At 56.1% G+C, this 19,508-nt stretch overlaps 2 protein-coding genes across 6 annotated transcripts in view; one reads left to right on the top strand and one right to left on the bottom strand.

Moving 5' to 3' along the window:
* Positions 1–3,233: 3,233 nt before the first annotated feature.
* POLR2H (RNA polymerase II, I and III subunit H) lies at positions 3,234–10,889 on the bottom strand. Of its 4 annotated transcripts, none has more exons than XM_012457549.2 (5): positions 10,806–10,889; positions 6,560–6,643; positions 6,383–6,476; positions 5,165–5,248; positions 3,234–3,625 (listed from the first exon to the last, which is right to left on the bottom strand). In XM_012457549.2, the coding sequence occupies exons 2-5, from the start codon at positions 6,606–6,608 to the stop codon at positions 3,508–3,510; spliced, it is 345 nt and encodes a 114-aa protein (XP_012312972.1). In that variant the 5' UTR covers positions 6,609–6,643; positions 10,806–10,889; the 3' UTR covers positions 3,234–3,507. The 4 variants fall into 4 exon arrangements, with proteins under 4 accessions (XP_012312972.1, XP_012312991.1, XP_012312964.1 ...); XM_012457568.3 differs by lacking the exon at positions 10,806–10,889 and adding an exon at positions 9,700–9,827; XM_012457541.2 differs by lacking the exon at positions 10,806–10,889 and adding an exon at positions 8,212–8,918.
* The window catches only part of CLCN2 (chloride voltage-gated channel 2), a 16,659-nt gene continuing 7,393 nt past the window's right edge, over positions 10,243–19,508 (top strand). The window contains exons 1-18 of one of the 2 annotated variants that reach the window (XM_064366876.1): positions 10,243–10,341; positions 12,594–12,750; positions 12,909–13,040; positions 13,975–14,103; positions 14,190–14,323; positions 14,427–14,504; positions 14,585–14,663; positions 14,781–14,906; positions 15,001–15,085; positions 15,179–15,280; positions 16,766–16,850; positions 16,996–17,151; positions 17,534–17,603; positions 17,845–17,955; positions 18,186–18,399; positions 18,701–18,834; positions 19,067–19,239; positions 19,341–19,455. In XM_064366876.1, coding sequence (XP_064222946.1) covers positions 10,276–10,341; positions 12,594–12,750; positions 12,909–13,040; positions 13,975–14,103; positions 14,190–14,323; positions 14,427–14,504; positions 14,585–14,663; positions 14,781–14,906; positions 15,001–15,085; positions 15,179–15,280; positions 16,766–16,850; positions 16,996–17,151; positions 17,534–17,603; positions 17,845–17,955; positions 18,186–18,399; positions 18,701–18,834; positions 19,067–19,239; positions 19,341–19,455 — 2,146 coding nt within the window. In that variant the 5' untranslated portion in view covers positions 10,243–10,275. The remainder of the gene's footprint in view (positions 10,342–12,593; positions 12,751–12,908; positions 13,041–13,974; positions 14,104–14,189; positions 14,324–14,426; positions 14,505–14,584; positions 14,664–14,780; positions 14,907–15,000; positions 15,086–15,178; positions 15,281–16,765; positions 16,851–16,995; positions 17,152–17,533; positions 17,604–17,844; positions 17,956–18,185; positions 18,400–18,700; positions 18,835–19,066; positions 19,240–19,340; positions 19,456–19,508) is intronic. The other variant, XM_012457475.3, reaches the window with a different exon arrangement.

Genomic DNA, 19,508 nt, shown 5'->3' with positions numbered 1-19,508 from the left:
TATTTTTGGTAGAGACCGGGTTTCACTGTTGGCCAAGCTGGTCTCAAACTACTGACCTGAGGTGATCCACCTGCCTCGGCCTTCCAAAGTGCTGGGATTACAGGCGTGAGCCACCACGCCTGGCCTCAGAAGCTATTTTTTAAAGCTATCAACAATATTCATCAGAGCAGCTAGATCTTTGGTCTGTTTTCTGTAGAAATTTGCAACTCACTGCTTCTCTATATGCTTTTTTCCTATGATAATTCTGCAAAGGCCTGGGCTGACCTGGCATTTGAACAGAGGGAGGGACTAACCTTGCGTCAAAAAACAGAGAAAGGGTAGTTTCCTTCGCTTCAAGTTCAAGGCCTCCCAACGCCGCCATCCCTTTACTATCATTCTCAGTGGGACTCTGACCCCACATTCTTAACTGATCTTTACGCCGGAGAAATGAACAGGCTGTCTCTCAGAAAGCCTGTCCCTATACGACAGACAAAAGTGAGCCTGTATAAGGAATAAATGAGAGCACCCGACAGCTCCCTAAAAAGCAAGGGGAAGATGTTCTTCGAGGGTGGCGATAGATCCCCCTCACCCTCCCGCCCCCAACAAAAAAAGCTAACCGGAAGCCTTGGAGAGCCTCACACCCCAGGTAAGGCTGTGCAGACCGTTCAGTAAAGACAGGACCTGGATACGCCAGCTGAGCAAACAGCCAGAGCTCTGGCAGCTCAGCAGGAGGCTTTGCCAGGCATAGATGCCTGCCTCCCTCCTGTGGAGGTCAGGGGGAAGTGCAGGAAGTGGCACGAGTCAGGCTCCTAGAGCTCCCGCAGCAGGGGAACAAGCCCAAGCCCAGCGCCAAGTGGAAGGCTCACTTCCCAGTTCCCGCAAATGCACCTAAAAAGCAGCCCTGCGTGACCACCAGGAACTCCGCCGGGAGCTCTCTACAAAAGGAGTCAGGCTTATGGGGCTTCGCAAATCAGTGCTGCCTTGGTGCTCAGGAAAAGGAGGTTTGCGTTGCACAAAAACACACACTCCATTGCAAAAGTCAACCTGCTGCCTCCAGGGGTTCCTGCAGGAAAACCAGTGGAAGCTTCTTCCTCTCCCCCACCCCAGAGGAAGGAGAGGCAACCACAGAGGTAGAGGAGCCAGGAACCCAGAAACCGAAACACTGCCACAAATACCCCAGGGTCACCAAGGCATTCCAAAGCAGTGGAATGAAGGGCAGCGTGCCAGGAACCTTGTGTACCTTACCTTTTGTAACTTTTACACAACTCTGTAAGGCAGGTATTAACTTTTCTATTTTAGAGATGAGGAAACTGAGGCTCAGAGAAGCCAGGTGAGTTATCAGTGGTGCCACAGCCTGTGGGCAGGAGAAGAGGCACCCTAGTCTGACCTCACTCTCGGGCCCATACTCTCCCCAGTTTGTTACACTGTCCTATATGTCATTGAACGATTCTATTTACTGGGAAAGACATCCAAGTCCTTAGGGAGTAGATACATCTGAAGAGAAAACCAACGTTTTTGGTGGAGGTGACCAATTTAGACATCTCCCCATGTCCCACTCTCCCTTCAAGGACAGAATAGTTTCCACAGAGAAGGAATCAACAAATGCACAGAGCTCAAAAATGTTGTCCAAATCTCAAATAGTGTCAGTTTCTAGGGAGAGAATTAGCTCATCCACACTACAAATTCTAGAATGTAGTCAAGCGAACGTTAAGCGGAAACTGTAACTTACTGACATACGGAGCTAGGGTAAATGTAACAATCAATGAAACACTTCATGGCACACGGAAGTGCCAGCACCTGGGACAGGATACACCAATGGCACCAGACAATGATGGGTTCTTAGCACAGACGAATGACAGACAGGAATGGCAAACTGCAAATGTTGCCAGAAACTTTCAGGCATCTAGTATTGGCATTTGACTTACTCCAGTTGTGGGCAAATGCAAATCACTCATGGGCTTCTCTAGTATGAACTTACCTGCCCCTATTACGTACGAATCTAACCCATTCCCAAATCAGTCTGGTTGGTCCCATCCCTTCTTCCCACTAACACAAAACCACTTACAACCAGAACACTCCTATCCCTACTCAACGTTATCCCAGTTCCGTTCCTTCTGCTACCCCAAGACCGCCAGGACAGTCTGTGATAACCCACACACTATTATAGGCAATCCGTTTCTCTCTCTCTAATTTAAATATGTCCTTCTCCAACCCCACAAAAAAAAAAAAAAAAAAAAAAAAAAAAACCATCTCATGGAAAGATTCCAGGATTTCATAAAAATTCATCCCAACCCCCAGTACATCTACTCCCCCTATTCCACCCAAAGGCAAAAGAAACACCTCTTCCTTTTCCCTGCTGAGACCATTCATTTTCAACCCATTTCCCTAAATACTATTTCTAACACCTCATGTAAAGACTTGAAAATGATGGGGAAGGAAATACCCCAGGTATCCCAGCAGGGGGACCAGCTCCCAGGCAAAGCCAGATCAAACAGACAACTGTTTAATACACACAGATAACCTTTTCAGATTGTTAGCCCTAAACTTCCTAGGGGAAAACAGAATCCCACATGCTTTCCTAGAGACCTCTAATGCCAAGCAGAAGAGCCAGCTCACATGCTGGAGTCCTTATCATCATAGCCATTTCCTTAATACTTTTTCTTCCCCAACTCATAAGTTGGTGACTGTAGTCGGGCTGCTTCATTGTCCTGGCACTGGCCCTGCCTCTGGCCTGCCAACTTCATTGGTATTGCTGCCCTGTCCACTTCCACTTCCCCTCCCTCCCAGGTCACCACTGGAATGTAGAGCAGAGAGCCAGCTCCTCCACCTGCCTCCAGAAGCCCCAAGTCCTCGCCTCCAACTCTTCAGAGTCATCCCCCATGCCTGTAGCTAAAAGCCTCTACCCAAAGCTTCCACAAAAACAATGCATATTTCTAGACTATGCAAGTGACTCATTCAAGTCAACGTGAACCGACTCTCTAAGAGACTGGAAGTGCTGGAAGGACACGAGCAGGGCTCCTTGCCAATTCAAACTTCTGTGCCAAATGGGTGGTATCTTCTGGGCCTGGGGTGCCCTCAGGAGCCAAAAGCACAACACTCCCTCTCCCAGAGAGAAAACCACATCGGAGGATAAACGCTGGGAACAGTCAGCCAGGAGACTGGGATAACCCTGAACCCAGATACCAAAAGGCTGGAATAGATCCTACAATGGCAAGTGATCAGCTGGCTGCGGGCCAGAAACAGTACACCATAGACAAATTGGAAAAAATGATTTTACAGTAAACGAACTTTTTACAAAAAGGGGAGGGGCAATCTGAAAAATTAACGTTTGATTTAAAAATCATATACACAAAGCTTCCGATTGATTTTCAGCTCTCCCACTGTGTCTTTCACAGGCGAGTGAGTTTCTAACTGAGTGCAGGCCACAGCAGACAGGGAGCCAGCCTCTCCTCAGCAGGTAAACAAGAGCAGCCGGAACGATGTCCAGGACCTGAGTGACATGGCAGCAAGGCTGGCTTCAGGCGAGGTTCAGAAGGCTAGCTTCTTCATCAGCAGATAAACTCTGGAATCCACCTCAAATCCATGCAGGTTGTTGGCATCCCCCTGCAGCCTCATGAGCAGGCCCCCATAGGACACGTAGGCAGAGCTGAAACAGAAGGCCCCATGCCATGAGTCTGGAGCAGCTACTACTCAGCAGCTCTCCATCTCAGCCTAACAAAGAAAAGAGCATCTTTCTACTGTTTTGTAACTAGGAACCAAAATTCTGACAAAGATGAATGTACAGATATGTGCAAGGCATTGTTCTTTTTTTCTTTGGGACAGAGCTTCTCTCTTGTTGACCAGGCTGGAGTGTCATGGCGCGATCTTGGCTCACCGCAACCTCCGCCTCCCGGTTTCAAGTGATTCTCCTGCCTCAGCCTCCCAAGTAGCTGGGATTACAGGCATACACCACCACACCTGGCTAATTTTGTATTTTTAGTAGAGACAGGGTTTCTCCAGATTGGTCAGGCTGCTCTCAAACTCCCAACCTCAGGTGATCCACCCGCCTCTGCCTCCCAGAGTGCTGGGATTACAGGCGTCAGCCACTGCAGCCAGCCAGCATTGTTCTTTATATTAGCAAAGGCGAAAAACACCTATATGCCCCAAATCAGGGGAATGGGATCCACTTACTGAAATGTTATCTAACTACTATTAAAATGTTTAAGAAAGCTTTACACTAACATGGGGAAACATTTTCTTTTTTTTTTTTTTTTTTTTGAGACGGAGTCTCTCACTGTCTCCCGGGCTGGGATGCAATGGCGCAAGATCTCAGCTCACTGCAACCTCCACCTCCTGGGTTCAAGCAACTCTTCTGCCTCCTGGGTTCAAGCAACTCTCCTGCCTCAGCCTCCCGAGTACCTGTATTACAGGTGCCTGCCACCATGCCCAGCTAATTTTTTGTATTTTTTTAGTAGAGATGGGGTTTCACTACGTTGGCCAGGCTGGTCTCAAACTCCTGACCTGGTGATCCACCCACCTCAGCCTCGCAGAGTGCTGGGATTACAGGCGTGAGCCACCGCACCCAGCTGAAACATGTTTTACATAATGTTAAGCAAAAAGAGCAGAAGAAAAGGTAATGAACACACTAGGATAAAAAAAAAAAAGAACACTAGGATATAAAACTTAATTAATTAATTAATTAAAAAAATAAAGAAAGAAAAAAACACTAGGATATGCAAAAAAGTCTATGTAAAAGGTTCTCTCTGGGTATGGAATTACAGGGTTTTTTTTTCTTCTTCACATTACTCTTCCGCATTTCAAATTACTTACAAACAGCACATATTGTTTTAATAAGATTTTAAGGAAAAGACAGACAGACACACACACACACACACACACACACACACACACACACACACCCTAATAGTATAATCACTTAATGCTGCATTTGGTTCCCGGGGAGGCAAGTCTCCTCTGTACTTTAACAGTGAGATGACCAGTTTCTCTTCTGGACCACTGGGCCCAGAGGGCCTGACAAAGGGCAGTCTACAATTCAGACGAAACTGCTCCCAGAACCGTTTCTTTCTAGTTCCCACCTCTGTCTGAGGTGCCTGAGGAGAAGGACCCAACAGAGGAAGCAGGAGCATAACTCGAAGTCTCAGAACAGGGAGGGGGAAAACAGTCCTCACAAGATCATGTAACTTACAGGCGTGTTGCCGCTTCAGTAGAAGTTTCGTCTCCCTCAATCCTGTATACTTTCCCATACATTACGTACTCAAATTGGTCAGCCCTACGGAGCAAGAGTAGCAAAGTTATTCTTAACAGTAATTAACAATATAAAAGATGTCATTTAAAAATGGTAACTGGTAACTCAATGCCAGCATTTTAACAACAGGCCCATTACAAACAAGATGCCATTTAGTCCTCACAGCAACTCCGCGAGCTAGGCATGACCATCTCTAGTTTACTGATGAGGAAACCGGCTGAAGGAGATTAAGGTTACTCAGCAAGTAAGTGGTAGACCTCAGAAATGAACTCAAGCGGGGTGCCAAGGCCTTTCCATCACACCAAGCTCCCTCCCAAGACACAAGACCCACAGAACGGTCATCTCAGCCTTCAAAAGGCTACAACTCACAAGCGTGTAATCACTGTTATAAATACCTGGTTGTTTGAAATTTTTTCTTTATCTTTTTTTTTGAGACAGGATCTTGCTCTGTTGCCCAGGCTGGAGTGCAGTAGCATGATCATGGCTCACTGCAGCCTCAACCTCCCTGGCTCAGGCAATCCTCCCACCTTGGCTTCCCAGGTAGCTGGAACTATAGGCATGTGTCACCATGGTCAGCTTTTTTTTTTTTTTGTAGCAGTGAGGTTTCACTATGTTTCTCAGGTTGGTCTTGAACTCCTGGACTCAAGCAATCCTCCTGCCTCAGCCTCCCAAAAGGCTTGAATTACATGTGTGAGCCATAGCACCTGGTCTGTTTGAATTCTTAAGTGCAGAAATTTCCTTAAGGTTACTCAGATTCTGCTAATCATTATTTATTCCAGGAATTAAAGAAGAGTCTTTCTTTTTTCTTTTGGAGACGGAGTCTCATTCTGTTGCCCAGCCTGAAACGCAGTGGTCCAATCTCTGCTCACTGCAACCTCTGCTTCCTGGGTTCAAGCAATTCTCCTGCCTCAGCTTCCTGAGTAGCTGGGACTATGCAGGTGCCCGCCACCATGCCCAGTTAATTTTTTGTATTTTAGTAGAGATGCGGTTTCACCGTGTTGCCCAGGCTGGTCTCGAACTCCTGACCTCATGATCCACCTCCCAAAGTGCTGGGATTACAGGCGTGAGCCACTGTGCCCGGCCAGAAGAGTCTTTCTTATCACTTATCTACTTAGTCCTCAGGGCATATTTTAAGTATTACCTTCTCCACTCCCTCACCTGGAAGGCCTGTCATCAGTGGGGTTATATTCACCATCATCCAGGGTACCATCTTCATACAAGGTACTAGCTATGACCAACCGGAACTTGTCACCTGAAAATAACAGCAATATCAGAGAGTGAAGAATAGCTGAAGCAGCAAAAAGCCTCTTCTTATTGTCTGTGTTCAATACTTACCCAAGTCTACAGGGTAAATTTGAATGTTTACATCTAAGATGAGATCCATCTTGAAAGATTCACTCTCACAATGCAGCCGAGACACTGGGGAGAAGTAGAAAAAGAGTAACAGAGGTATTACCAGGCCCAGGGCAGATTCTACAGTGTGGGACTGTATGCAACAGAAACTCAATCTAACCCAGCCTACATCCACTGGTCTCTCATCTGCTCTCATAGAAATGTATGCAGCCTCAATCAGACCCAGATATGCAAGGAGGAAATGAGGAAACAAACTGTGGCACGTGAACGTAATCCCCAGAAAACAACCAAAGATACTCCAGCAGCAAATAATATCCAGGTTCTAGGCCTGCCTGGATGGCTGAGAACCTGACTCTGGGCAAGTTATTAAATCATCCAAAGGTTTCCTCTTTCTGTGCTAGGCACAGTGCTGAAGAGGTTATCAAGATATATATATAACTGGTATCCATCTTGAAAAACATCTGAGTCTCCAGGCAAAGAAAGAGACACCAAAGAGAAAATTACTGATCGATGACAAAATAAAGAAATGGAGGCCAGGCGCGGTGGCTCACACCTGTCATCCCAGCACTTTGGGAGGTCAACGCAGGTAGATCACTGGAGGTCAGGAGTTGGAGACCAGCCTGGCCAACATGGTGAAACCCCATCTCTACCAAAAATACAAAAACTAGCTGGGTGTGGTGGCAGGCACCTGTAATCCCAGCTACTTGGGAGGCTGAGGCAGGAGAATTGCTTGAACCCAGAAGGCAGAGTGCAGTGAGCCGAGATCACATCACTGCACTCCAGTCACTATGGGTGACAAAGTGAGACTCCATCTCAAAAAAAAAAAAAAAAAAAAGGAGTCATCATGAGGTGGGTGGTGCCTTCCCCGTTTTTCTCTGAGAGTTTGAGTAACTCACCCAAGGCTGCACAGCAAGTAATCTAACTTCAGATAACTTCTTGTATCGCTCTCAGAACCTTTAGTACTTTGCAAAGTCTTCTCTGAGTTAGAGTTAACTGCTTAGTATATACTTTTTTTTTTTTTTTTGAGATGGAGTCTAGCTCTGCCATCCAGGCTGGAGTGTTGTGGCCCGATCTTGGCTCACCACAACTTCAACCTCCCGGGTTCAAGCGATTCTCCTGCCTCAGCCTACCGAGTAGCTGGGAGCAGCTGGGATTACAGGTGCGCCACCACCACACTCGGCTTATTTTTGTATTTTTAGTAGAGACGGGGTTTCACCATGATGGCCAGGCAGGTCTCGAACTCCTGACCTCAAGTGATCCACCCGCCTCAGCCTCCCAAAGTCCTGGGATTACAGGCGTGAGTCACTGCGCCCGGCCGAGGACTCTTGAGAATAAGTAAGGCAAAGTGTGTATAAGCTGCACAAGACAGTGTCTAGCACAGAGTAGGCAGCGATTATAAAGATGCCCAGGAGTTTGCCAGCACTATGACAAAAGGCCATCCAGACACCCTGCACGGCATGCGTGAAGCCAGAGAGCTCCGGAGTCTCCGTTTTCTCATTCATAAAGTATTTCCTGAGGGAGGTCCCAACATCAGGACCTGCTGGTAGGAGCAGGCCACAAGAGCTGGGTGGGCATGGGGCCCAGGGACATGTCCGCGAGGAGGTTAGCCTCTTCCTTCAAATCTCGTACCTTACCTCGGTCAAACTTCTTGCCCTCTGGGTCAATATCCTTCACATCGAAAATATCCTCAAACAGGATGCCCGCCATCGCAAGTGGGCCGCGAGAACAGCAGAAGGGGTGAACGCGCGACCACGGCTAGGAGTACGCGCACCCCCTCGCGTGGAGAAGAGGGGAGAAGAGCAAAAGCACCTCCAGAAAGGCGGCAGCTAGACAAGAGTGGCGCATGCGCACAAACAAGCGGTAACGCGACCACTTCCGCCACAGCCTCCCTCTCGGGGCTACTAAACTTCCTCCCCGAAAGATTGCTTCCGAGAGGCTTCGGCATTGAGGGCGGGTCTCACGGCCAGGTGGCTCCGCCCAGGGCGGGGAAACAATAGGTCCGACCTCCCGCGGCTGTAGAGCGGGTTCTCCTGCTACGCTGGGGCTCTACTGCGCCCTCTTCAGAGTCTGGGTCCAGAAGATTGGAATGCGTGGGGGCCTAACCCAGGCAGGGACCTTGATCCTTGGCTCAGAGCGGCCAGGCCCTAGCCCTATCCCGCCGGTCCTCATGCCCGCCGAGGGCACAGTCCGCGCCGAGGGCAGGTGGAGCAGAACCCCGCCCCAGAGGTGCCCAGCCCCTCCAGGAGGCACCAAGGACGCCGGGGCCGGCCTGGGCCGGCTGGGCCCTTCTGGATGTAACCCGAGCCGGATCCGTCCAGTTTGGGAATTTGCCATGACATAGCTATGGAGAAGTGGAAAGCCTGCATGGTCCCCTCCCCTAGTACTGCACCCCACGACACTGCCCTCTTCCCCCAGGCCCTGCTCTTCCCGCGCACCGCCCCTTCAGCCTGGCTCCCGCCCCCTGGGCACTCCCCCTCCAGCTTGGTACTGCGCGTTCCCCTTTACTGGACACGGATCCCCTCCGTGCCCCTTCGGCCTGGCACTGCCCTCTCCCTTGGATACCAGATCTTCCCTCGCACTGGCCCTTCCTCCTGGGTGGCGTCTTCTCTCTCAGGGCCCCCCCTCCCAGGGCACTGCCCCCGCCCCCCGAGCCCCGCCTCTGCCTCCCAAATGGCCCTTCCTCCTGGTGCTGGCTCTCCCGCACCCTGTCCGCGTCCTGGGCGCCGCCCTCGCTCCTCTCACACTATCGCTCCGCTGCCGTCCACCCTGCGCGCGCTCCGCCCTCTTTTCTATCCTTCCCTGGCCCCTGACAGAGAACCCCGAGCACCAGCAGATCGTTCCCCGAAAGCGGAGGGACGGCAGCAGCGACTCGGGTTCCTCCTTTGGCCCAGCCAGGGACAAGCGACCTCTGCCCCCCACGCCCGCGTCCCAGGCGTGGACTCCCGGCCCCTGGAGCTCCCCTCCCTCCGGCCTACCCCTTCCGGGGCCCTCCCACCCTCCAGCCCTGCACACCCCGCAGGCCGGGTTGCTCCAGGTGCACCTCCCCGATGGAGCCCCGGGAAGGGAAGGGGTGAGGAAGACTGCCCCGATCCGCTCCGAATCCTCCCAGCTTTGCTGCTCACCCCTGAAAGGCCTGTCAGAGCCGCTCGTCCCTTCGGACGGGGAGAAGGGAGGCGGCTCCTAACGGGCTGACCCGGAGGCGTCCGATGTAGACCGCTCCGCACCCCCAGCCCCGAGCCCTGCGGAGCTCGGGCATCTGCAGCCCCTCCTGCCCGGACGCAGGGAACCGCCAACTCGGCCCGGCCCCTCCACGTGCCCGTGGACCCGCCCCTGCCCGGCCCCGGGCGCCCCTCTCCTGCCCCGGCCTCCGCAGGGAGCCGGCGCGGGCTCCCGTCTGCTCAGCGCCCCCTGCCGCCTCTCAGGAGTCCCCGCGCGGACCCCGGCCGGGCTGGGCCGGCCCCTCCGGATGGGCCGGCGGGCGGAGCAGCGCAGAGGGCACCGCCCTCGGCCCGCCCGCCGAGGAGGGGACAGGAGCCGGGGGCTGCGCCTGCGGCGCCCGCCCGGGGCCCGCCGCACTCTGCTCTCGGCCTCCCGGGCTGCGGGGACGGGACGGCTGCCGGCGCGGACTCTGCGGGCCGGAAGCCGAGTAGAGGGCAGAGCCGGAGCCGCGGAGGGAGGCGAGAGGGCAGTGCAGGGAGATGGCGTCGGCCGCGGCAGCGGAGGAGGAGATGGAGCCGCGGGCGCTGCAGTACGAGCAGACCCTGGTAAGTGAAGCCGAGCCCAGCCCGAGGAGTGCGCTCCGGGACCGCTGCTCCAGGTTACCCTCGGCAGCGCGAGGACCAGGGGCCTACCCGAATCCCGTCCCAGCCTTTTGAACTGGGGAAACTGAGGCTCGGAAGTCTGAGGCTGCGGGGCCAAAGGGATGGAAAGCTGCATGCTGGCTTCTCGCTGAGGCTGAGGGCCTGCAGAGGACAAGGACACCAGGTACTTGTCCCAGGTGCCCTTCCCTTCACCCCCCAACACACACGTTTTCTTTGCTTCTCCCTCCACCACCTGGGCCCGAGTCTCAGCACCCACTGCCCCTTCCGCGGCACCATTCACACCATTGAACTTTCTCCATGCCACTGTCTCCGCCACCCAAGACATTCCCTGTGTCCCTGGCATGCGCCTGGCACCGTGCTAAGCATAGAATCCAGTGTGTAGAAAGAGGGTCAGCCCCAGCCCCTACCTCCGAGGGCTCCACACCCAGCGTTGGCAGGAGCCCTTCTGTTGACTCTGGAAAAAGGTGGCTTGCCACTCTGGGGAACAGGACCTTTAGGGAGGGTGGGTGAAGCAGGAATGGGTGTGGGAATTGGGACCTTTGTCCATGCTGACGTGGGGTAGCCAGCCCCCACCCACCCCAGGGTGTGTCACTTGACCCCATTAGAAGCAGGGGTCCTGGGCTCTGAGCCAACTCATTGCACCCATTGTTACTTGGTATTTGAGAAGCCACGTGACTCCCCCTAATGTCACTGAGGTGGAAGACCCAACCCTAGAGAAAGGAAGGGGCCCCTACCAGCTTGGGCTGGAATTTGCCCAGGAAGGTGGCAGGGAGGGAACGTCTTGGGGAAGAGAGGCTATAACTGAGTCTGGGAGGTGCCCAGTTAGGAGAGAGTAGCTGGATGAATCAGGATGGCAGGGAGAGGTGGGAGTAGGTAAGGGTAAAGGAACTATCCCTTGGGATGGGGTAGGAGATACTTGTCAGTCTGCCCAGACCAGGATAGGAGCATGGTCAAGGAAGCTAGGTGCCTGGCCTCCGACATGGTGCCTCTGTTGCACCGGCCACCTCTCCATCTCCGTCCCTTCCAGCTGTCTCTGGAATGAGCTCTCAGGGGCCAGCTCTGTCCCGGGCACTCTGTGCTCCAGCCTCCCCCGTTCCGTCCTGTCCTTTGTCTTTCCCAGTCTCGCCTCCCTCCTCCTACACTGTGCCTGCCTTTTACACTCTCCGTGCTTTGCTTCCTCCTCCCGACTTCTTCCACTGTCAACCCCTTCTTTCTCTTGCCCGTCCCTTTGCCTTGCCTCTTTTCTCTTTTCCTTTCTCCTCCCTAGTTCCCTCTCTTCTCTTTGCTTTCCCTTTCCTCACGCTCTATCTCTCACCCTCTCTATCTTTCCCTCCCTCCCCCCTATCCTAGCCCCAACAGGAGCCCTTTGTGTCCCGAAGCTCTGCGGGTGGCAGCCGGAATCTACTCCTCCCCGCCCCCAACACACGCCCAGCTTGGCAGGTCTAGCCCTGGTTCAAGCGACTCTCCCGTCCCATCACCCCAGCATCCACAGTCGCAGCCCAGCCATCCGCAGCCTCCACTGTCCCCTAGCCCACTGCTGGGCTCAGTGCAGCTCCAGAGTGGGGCTGAGGCCACCAAGACCTCTCCACCCACCCTGGGCGAGAGGCTTTCCACTCCTAGCTGGGCTGGCAGGGGTGGGGGTGGCGGTTGAGAATGGGGACAAGGGGATTAGGGTGGCTGGGAGGGGTGCAGCTGAGTTCATCACAGGCCAGAGGCCCAGGAGGAACGTGATAAGGATTGGGGCCTCGCCTACTCCTGGGCCCAACTCAGCTGCCCTGAGCTCCACCGGGCTCTTATTGTTACCCATGTGCCCTTGATCACCCCTTACTCCCTGACCTTCCCGCCTCCCACTTTAGACTGTGCCACAGGTTTTGCCATCTTTTCCTCTTCTGGGGCCTTCCCTCTCACTCCTCCTCAGTGCCCCCGCCCCAGGCCTGTGAGAAGAGGACCTATTATGCTGCCACCCCCAGAGCTGTGTCCCTGTACCTTGGCTGTCCCCATCACTCTGGCCAGGACAGCCCCCACAGTCTGCAAAGTGCATTGTTCCCACACCTCTGGACAGAATCGGAACTGTGCCTCCGAGAGGGATACCCAGTGTGGGGGCTGGGAGAGGGGGAGTGGAGGCTGTAAGAACCCTCCCTGCATCCCCACTCGGCCCATGACCTCGAGCGCCCCCATCCCCACTGTTGCTCCAGATGTATGGCCGGTACACTCAGGACCTTGGGGCCTTTGCCAAAGAGGAAGCTGCTCGGATTCGCCTGGGAGGGCCTGAGCCCTGGAAGGGTCCCCCTTCCCCTCGGGCTGCCCCAGAGCTCTTGGAATATGGACGGAGCCGCTGCGCCCGATGCCGCAGTGAGAACTGGGTTGGGGCAGGGGACCTGGCTGTGCTGTGCTGAGGGGACCAGAGGCCATTAGAGCTGCTGATGGGGGACGGGGCAGTTGAGAGGGCGGTAAAAGGGGTAGGAGCACTCTGGTGCCAACCTCCTGCTTCTTCCCTTCCCTGCACCCAGTCTGTTCTGTCCGCTGCCACAAGTTCCTAGTATCCAGGGTTGGTGAAGACTGGATCTTCCTGGTCCTGCTGGGGCTCCTCATGGCACTGGTCAGCTGGGCCATGGACTACGCCATTGCTGCCTGTCTACAAGGTGAGGGCAAGAGCTGGCAGGGGAGGACTGGGAAGAACCCTCCTGCTTCAATGCCATACTCATCTAGACATGGAGGAAGGCATCTTGGCCTCTTGGCCACTGACCCTTTCCCCAGCCGGTCTGACTGCCCAGATTCGGGCATAATCTCGGCCACTCCCATAGGTTACAGCTTCTTGCCTCCTGCTCCAAGCGACCCTCTGGCCGAGATTTGGCTTTGTCCCAGTGAATGCTCTCAGGGACCCTTTCCTTCCCCTGTGCACAGACGTTGTGTGGTATTCCATGGGACGGCTTGTCATATCAGTGTGGTCCAGTGGCCAGGCTGTAGGGGCGTGCTGGGGGTCCAGCAGGTCCTCTTCCCACAGCTCAGCAGTGGGGGCATCCTGGGGGTCCAGCAGGTCCTCTTCCCACAGCCCAGAGTGGGGGCGCCCTGGGGGTCCAGCAGGTACTCTTCCCACAGCTCAGCAGTGGGGACGTCCTGGGGGTCCAGCAGGTCCTCTTCCCACAGCCCAGCAATGAGGGCATCCTGGGGGTCCAGCAGGTCCTCTTCCCACAGCCCAGAGTGGGGGCGTCCTGGGGGTCCAGCAGGTCCTCTTCCCACAGCCCAGCAGTGGGGGCGTCCTGGGGGTCCAGCAGGTCCTCTTCCCACAGCCCAGAGTGGGGGCGTCCTGGGGGTCCAGCAGGTCCTCTTCCCACAGCTCAGCAGTGGGGGCGTCCTGGGGGTCCAGCAGGTCCTCTTCCCACAGCCCAGCAGTGGGGGCGTCCTGGGGGTCCAGCAGGTCCTCTTCCCACAGCCCAGAGTGGGGGCGTCCTGGGGGTCCAGCAGGTCCTCTTCCCACAGCTCAGCAGTGGGGGCGTCCTGGGGGTCCAGCAGGTCCTCTTCCCACAGCCCAGCAGTGGGGGCGTCCTGGGGGTCCAGCAGGTCCTCTTCCCACAGCCCAGCAGTGGATGTCCCGGGGCTTGAATGCCAGCATCTTGCTCCAGTACCTGGCCTGGGTCACCTACCCTGTCGTCCTCATCACTTTCTCAGCTGGATTCACACAGATCCTGGCCCCTCAGGCTGTCGGTACATTCAAAGAGAAGGGGAGGGCAGAGGCGGGACCCCTGAAATGGGCGCATCAAATGCCTCTCCTGAGACTGCTCCCTCCCCAGGCTCTGGCATCCCTGAGATGAAGACCATCCTTCGAGGAGTGGTGCTGAAAGAATACCTCACGCTCAAGACCTTTGTCGCTAAGGTCATCGGGCTGACCTGCGCCCTGGGCAGCGGGATGCCACTTGGCAAAGAGGTCAGTGCAGGCTGGGGAATGAAGGCGCTCCTCCTGGCGGAAGAGAAGGCAGGCCAAGGTCAGGGCGGGCCCCTCCCGACTCACCGCCTGCCCCGCCCCGCAGGGCCCTTTTGTGCATATCGCAAGCATGTGTGCCGCCCTTCTCAGCAAGTTCCTCTCCCTCTTTGGGGGTATCTATGAGGTAAGGGGCACCCTGGGGACAGTGGGGGGCAGAGGCTGCTGAGCCCACGGCTGACCCCGTCTTGCCACCACTCTCGCCAGAATGAATCCCGGAAAACAGAGATGCTGGCTGCCGCCTGTGCCGTGGGGGTGGGCTGCTGCTTCGCGGCGCCGATTGGAGGTAGGAGGGGTCCCAGGTCAGCCCAGCCCCGTAACCCTGCCCTTGGCCTCTCCTCCTCTGGGTCTGAGGCCACAGGCCAGACCCAGGACTCAAGTGGGGGCCTCCCTCCCGTCACAGGCGTCCTCTTCAGCATCGAGGTCACCTCCACCTTCTTCGCGGTGCGGAACTACTGGCGGGGCTTCTTCGCCGCCACCTTCAGTGCCTTCATCTTCCGGGTCTTGGCAGTCTGGAACCGGGACGAAGGTGGGGCACCTGGGGGCTGAGGGCAGCCTGAGATGGTGCCAGGTCGGGGGCCCAGGAGGTTAGGCCTGCCTCCCTCTGCTCCTCTTCCCTGTAGAGACCATCACGGCCCTCTTCAAAACCCGGTTCCGGCTCGACTTCCCGTTTGACCTGCAGGAGCTGCCGGCCTTTGCTGTCATTGGGTGAGGAGCTGAGGGTCTGGGGGTGTCGGAGACGGGGCGGGGGGGGGGTTTCCAGAGGACGCGCATTCACTCGGGTGCCTCTTCCCTTTCCAGTATTGCTAGTGGCTTCGGCGGAGCCCTCTTTGTCTACCTGAACCGGAAGATTGTCCAGGTGATGCGGAAGCAGAAAACCATCAACCGCTTCCTCATGAGGAAGTGAGTGGCTCTCAGCTCCTTCCAGGTTGCTCCGGGCTGTCTGGGGGCTGCGTGTAGGCCAGGGGACAGTGATGGCGAGAGAGCGGCCCAGTCAAAACAGGCACTCCACTGAGAAATCAGCCAGCAGTGTTGACTGAACATTTTTATGTTCACATGAATTGCCTGAAAACTGGCACTTTTAAGTTTATAGTCAGATCCTCTGGCCTGGCCGATATAGGAGTGCTCTCTGGAGAGTGTTCGAGCCTCAGTTTCCTCCCATGACCCATGGGGATGGATGAGGTTTTTTTTTTCTTTTTTTTTTCTTTGAGACAGAGTCTCACTCTGTTGCCCAGGCTGGAGTGCAACGGCATGATCTCGGCTCACTGCAACCTCTGCCTCCTGGGTTCAAGCAATTCTTCTGCCTCAGCCTCCTGAGTAGGTGGGATTACAGGCATGCATCACCATGCCTGGCTAATTTTGTATTTTTCGTAGAGATGGGGTTTCTCCATGTCGGTCAGGCTGGTCTTGAATTCCCAGCCTCAGGTGATCCACACGCCTCGGCCTCCCAAAGTGCAGGATTACAGGTGTGAGCCACCGTGCCTGGCCAAGATTTTTTTTTTTTTTTTTTTTTTTTTTTTTTTTTTGAGACGAAGTTTCGCTCTTGTTACCCAGGCTGGAGTGCAATGGCGCGATCTCGGCTCACCGCAACCTCCTCCTCCTGGGTTCAGGCAATTCTCCTGCCTCAGCCTCCTTAGTAGCTGGGATTACAGACACGCGCCACCATGCCCAGCTAATTTTTTGTATTTTTAGTAGAGATGGGGTTCCACCATGTTGACCAGGATGGTCTCGATCTCTTGACCTCGTGATCCATCTGCCTCGGCCTCCCAAAGTGCTGGGATTACAGGCGTGAGCCACCGCGCCTGGCCCTTAGATTTTTTTATCTTCAGAACACAGCTCTCTCAGTGTGACCCTGAGGATTGGGAGTAGGGAGGCCTGAGACATGACTTCCCTTGGGACTGACGTCCTTCAGAGAGAGGGCAACCAGCTGAACCTGCTCCCTCCAACCTCTGGTCAACTTCACGAGTGACCCCAGCTTCCCCCAACACTGGCCTTCACCCTAAGTCACCGCAGAGAGACAGGCAGAGGCAGAAATTTCCCTACCCCATCACACAACGCGCCCTTCAGATGGGCTTCTGAGGGTGGAGGGTGGAATAAGAACTCAGGGGCCCCGGGAGGGCTTGGGGGATGGACCTGCTGCTGCTGCCCACCTACAGAGTCAGGGGCCAAGAGAAAGGCCTGTGGGTCAGACCCCTGCTCTTAGAATAACCACAGTCCACCATCACCCTCGGGGCCGTCATACCATAAACAGCAAAGGGGGGGCCCCCTCTCAGGGCTGAGTGCTTTCATGAAAGAGCCAAGGCTGTGCTCTGACCTCAGCCCTGAGATATGCGAGGGCACCCAGCCCTTGGCCACCCACGACTGATGCTGTGAAACCTACGACTCTAGACGCCTGCTCTTCCCGGCTCTGGTGACCCTGCTCATCTCCACGCTGACCTTCCCCCCGGGCTTTGGACAGTTCATGGCTGGACAGGTAACTGAAGCCAGAACAGGGGCTCTCGCTTTACCTTGGAAGGCATTCCCTCCAAGGCCAGCAGCCCCAGCAGGCTGTGGGATCCCATGGGCCTCTTCCCTTCGTCCTGCCAGTTCCCTGGCCTGAGGCACCCTGTTCACTCTAGCTCTCACAGAAAGAGACGCTGGTCACCCTGTTTGACAATCGGACGTGGGTCCGCCAGGGCCTGGTGGAGGAGCTAGAACCACCCAGCACCTCACTGGCCTGGAGCCCACCACGTGCCAACGTCTTCCTCACCCTGGTCGTCTTCATTCTCATGAAGGTGGGCTCCTCGTGTGTACACTGCTAACCTGTACATCGCTTGCCCTTCTAAGCACCTGCCGCACAGTGCTCCCTCCTCGAAGCCTCTCCACAGTGCCATGGGAAAGGCACTATTATCCCCGTTTGAAAGGTGGGGAGTCGAAGCACAAGGGTGAAGTAGCTGGCCCAAAGTCACCCAGCTAGAGGGCAGAGCAATGATCTGAACCCTAGTCATCTGCTTCCACAGTCCGTCCCTTCCCTTCACCTGGGAGGCCTGGGGGTTCCGGGGTACCTGGGAGGGTCACGCCTACCTGAACAGCGAAGCAGCCTTCTCCTGGGTGGAGCTGGGGGCTGCCTGGGGCCAGGTGGAGCCTCTTCGCCTCTGACCCACGCCCTGCCTGCAGTTCTGGATGTCGGCCCTGGCCACCACCATCCCAGTCCCCTGTGGGGCCTTCATGCCTGTCTTTGTCATTGGTAAGTTCTAAGCTGCCTGCTCTCCTGGCCTGCACTCCCCACCCCCTACCCCGCCCACGACCATCCCGCTGCCCAAGAGTGGGTTTTTGGTTCAGCCCTAGCCCGAACCCCGACCCTGCAGGACTGTGCCCTGCACTGAATGACCCACCGGCCCCTCCCTCACCCTCTGACCTTCTCTCTTCCTAGTGCCCCCGCCCTCCCCCTCCACTGCCTCTTTCTCTTCCCACCCCCCTCCCTGAAGGAGCAGCATTTGGGCGTCTGGTGGGTGAAAGTATGGCCGCCTGGTTCCCAGATGGAATTCACACAGACAGCAGCACCTACCGGATTGTGCCTGGGGGCTATGCGGTGGTCGGTGAGTGCCTCAGGTCCAGTCGGCCTTGGAAGACCCCCTACCCGAGCCCTGGCCACAGGATGAGACTCTGGTGCCCCCTGCTGGCAGAAACCCGGCTTCCCTCAGATACACAGGCCCGGTCCCAGGACTGTACTGGGCAGCCCTGAGGGAGCCACTCAGGACCTGCTCTGGTTGCGGAGGGTCTTCTGGAGCCTGGCCACCCTTAGGAGACTGAGTGTGACCGTCCGCAGGGGCGGCTGCATTGGCAGGAGCGGTGACGCACACCGTGTCCACGGCTGTGATCGTGTTCGAGCTTACAGGCCAGATTGCTCACATACTGCCGGTCATGATCGCGGTCATCCTGGCCAACGCCGTCGCCCAGAGTCTTCAGCCCTCCCTCTATGACAGCATCATCCGAATCAAGAAACTGCCCTACCTGCCTGAGCTGGGCTGGGGCCGCCACCAGTACGGAGGGCCGGGGGCGAAGGGGGTCATGGGTGAGGGGCAGAGGGCACCCTAGGTCCCTACACCCACCTCCAGCAAGGGCCTGGGCCATGAAGCTGGGAGATGAGCCACCCTCGTCCACGCACCGAGGCTGTAGCTGGCCCCTGCTGTTCAGAAAGAAGGGTGGGCGCACCCCTTGGCCCTTAGCCCTGTCCCCATGGTTGGGCTGTGGGGCCTTCCTTATGGCCCTGGGATGGTAGTGGCCCTGGGATGGAATGCTCCCCATGTGGACTGTAAACCAGGTGCCCCTCTCGGCCCCCAGGCAGTACCGGGTGCGAGTGGAGGACATCATGGTGCGGGATGTGCCCCACGTGGCCCTCAGCTGCACCTTTCGGGACCTGCGGTTGGCACTGCACAGGACCAAGGGCCGAATGCTGGCCCTAGTGGAGTCCCCTGGTGAGGCCAGGAGGGGGCCCAGGTGCTAGGGGCATCTCCCAGGGTTGAAGCTTCGGGAAGGGGCAGGGAGCTCAGGAGCGGTCTCCTTGGTTCCAAAGGCAACAGGCCAGCACTTGCCAGGTGGGGGCTTCCCTCTGGGTGTGACCTGTATGCAGGGCCCCACTCTGAGTGTGAGAGAAGGCAGGGGCTGAGGAGCTCCCGCTCACTGAGTCCTTCCACCTGTTCCATCCAGAGTCCATGATTCTGCTGGGCTCCATCGAGCGCTCACAGGTGGTGGCATTGCTGGGGGCCCAGCTGAGCCCAGCCCGCCGGCGGCGGTACATGCGGGAGCACAGAGCCTCCCAGACCTCCCCACCGTCTGATCAGGAGGGTGTCCCTAGCCCTGAGGCTTCTGTCTGCTTCCAGGTGAGAGGAAAAGCCACAAACACATCCTACATGTCATTCTGGGAACTGACTGGGAGGGTGGTCCGGGACCATGGCCCACTGGCCCCTTCCCGCCCATGCAGGTGAAGACAGAAGACTCAGGCTTCCCGGCAGCCCGGGGGGAGACCCACAAGCCCCTAAAGCCTGCACTCAAGAGAGGGCCCAGTGTCACCAGGAACCTCGGAGAGAGTCCCACAGGTGAGCCCATCTCTCCTCTGTCCACAGAGCCTGAGCCAAGCTGCTGAGATCCA

Source organism: Aotus nancymaae, unplaced genomic scaffold (genome assembly GCF_030222135.1).
Source record: "Aotus nancymaae isolate 86718 unplaced genomic scaffold, 86718_ANA_hifiasm-v0.15.2.pri h1tg000067l, whole genome shotgun sequence".
Classification (NCBI taxonomy): Eukaryota; Metazoa; Chordata; class Mammalia; order Primates; family Aotidae; genus Aotus; species Aotus nancymaae.
The sequence above is the reverse complement of the archived record's forward strand: the minus strand, read 5'-3'. Positions and strand labels throughout refer to the sequence as shown.

Excerpts from the sequence above, each read along its gene's own strand:
- POLR2H (XM_012457541.2), bottom strand. The coding sequence starts at position 8,284 with ATGGCGGGCATCCTGTTTGAGGATATTTTCGATGTGAAGGATATTGAC. Across the intron at positions 6,644-8,211 it reads GGGCAAGAAGTTTGACCGAG|TGTCTCGGCTGCATTGTGAG; the intron begins GTAAGGTACGAG and ends ACTTCTCCCCAG. Across the intron at positions 6,477-6,559 it reads AATTTACCCTGTAGACTTGG|GTGACAAGTTCCGGTTGGTC; the intron begins GTAAGTATTGAA and ends TGTTATTTTCAG.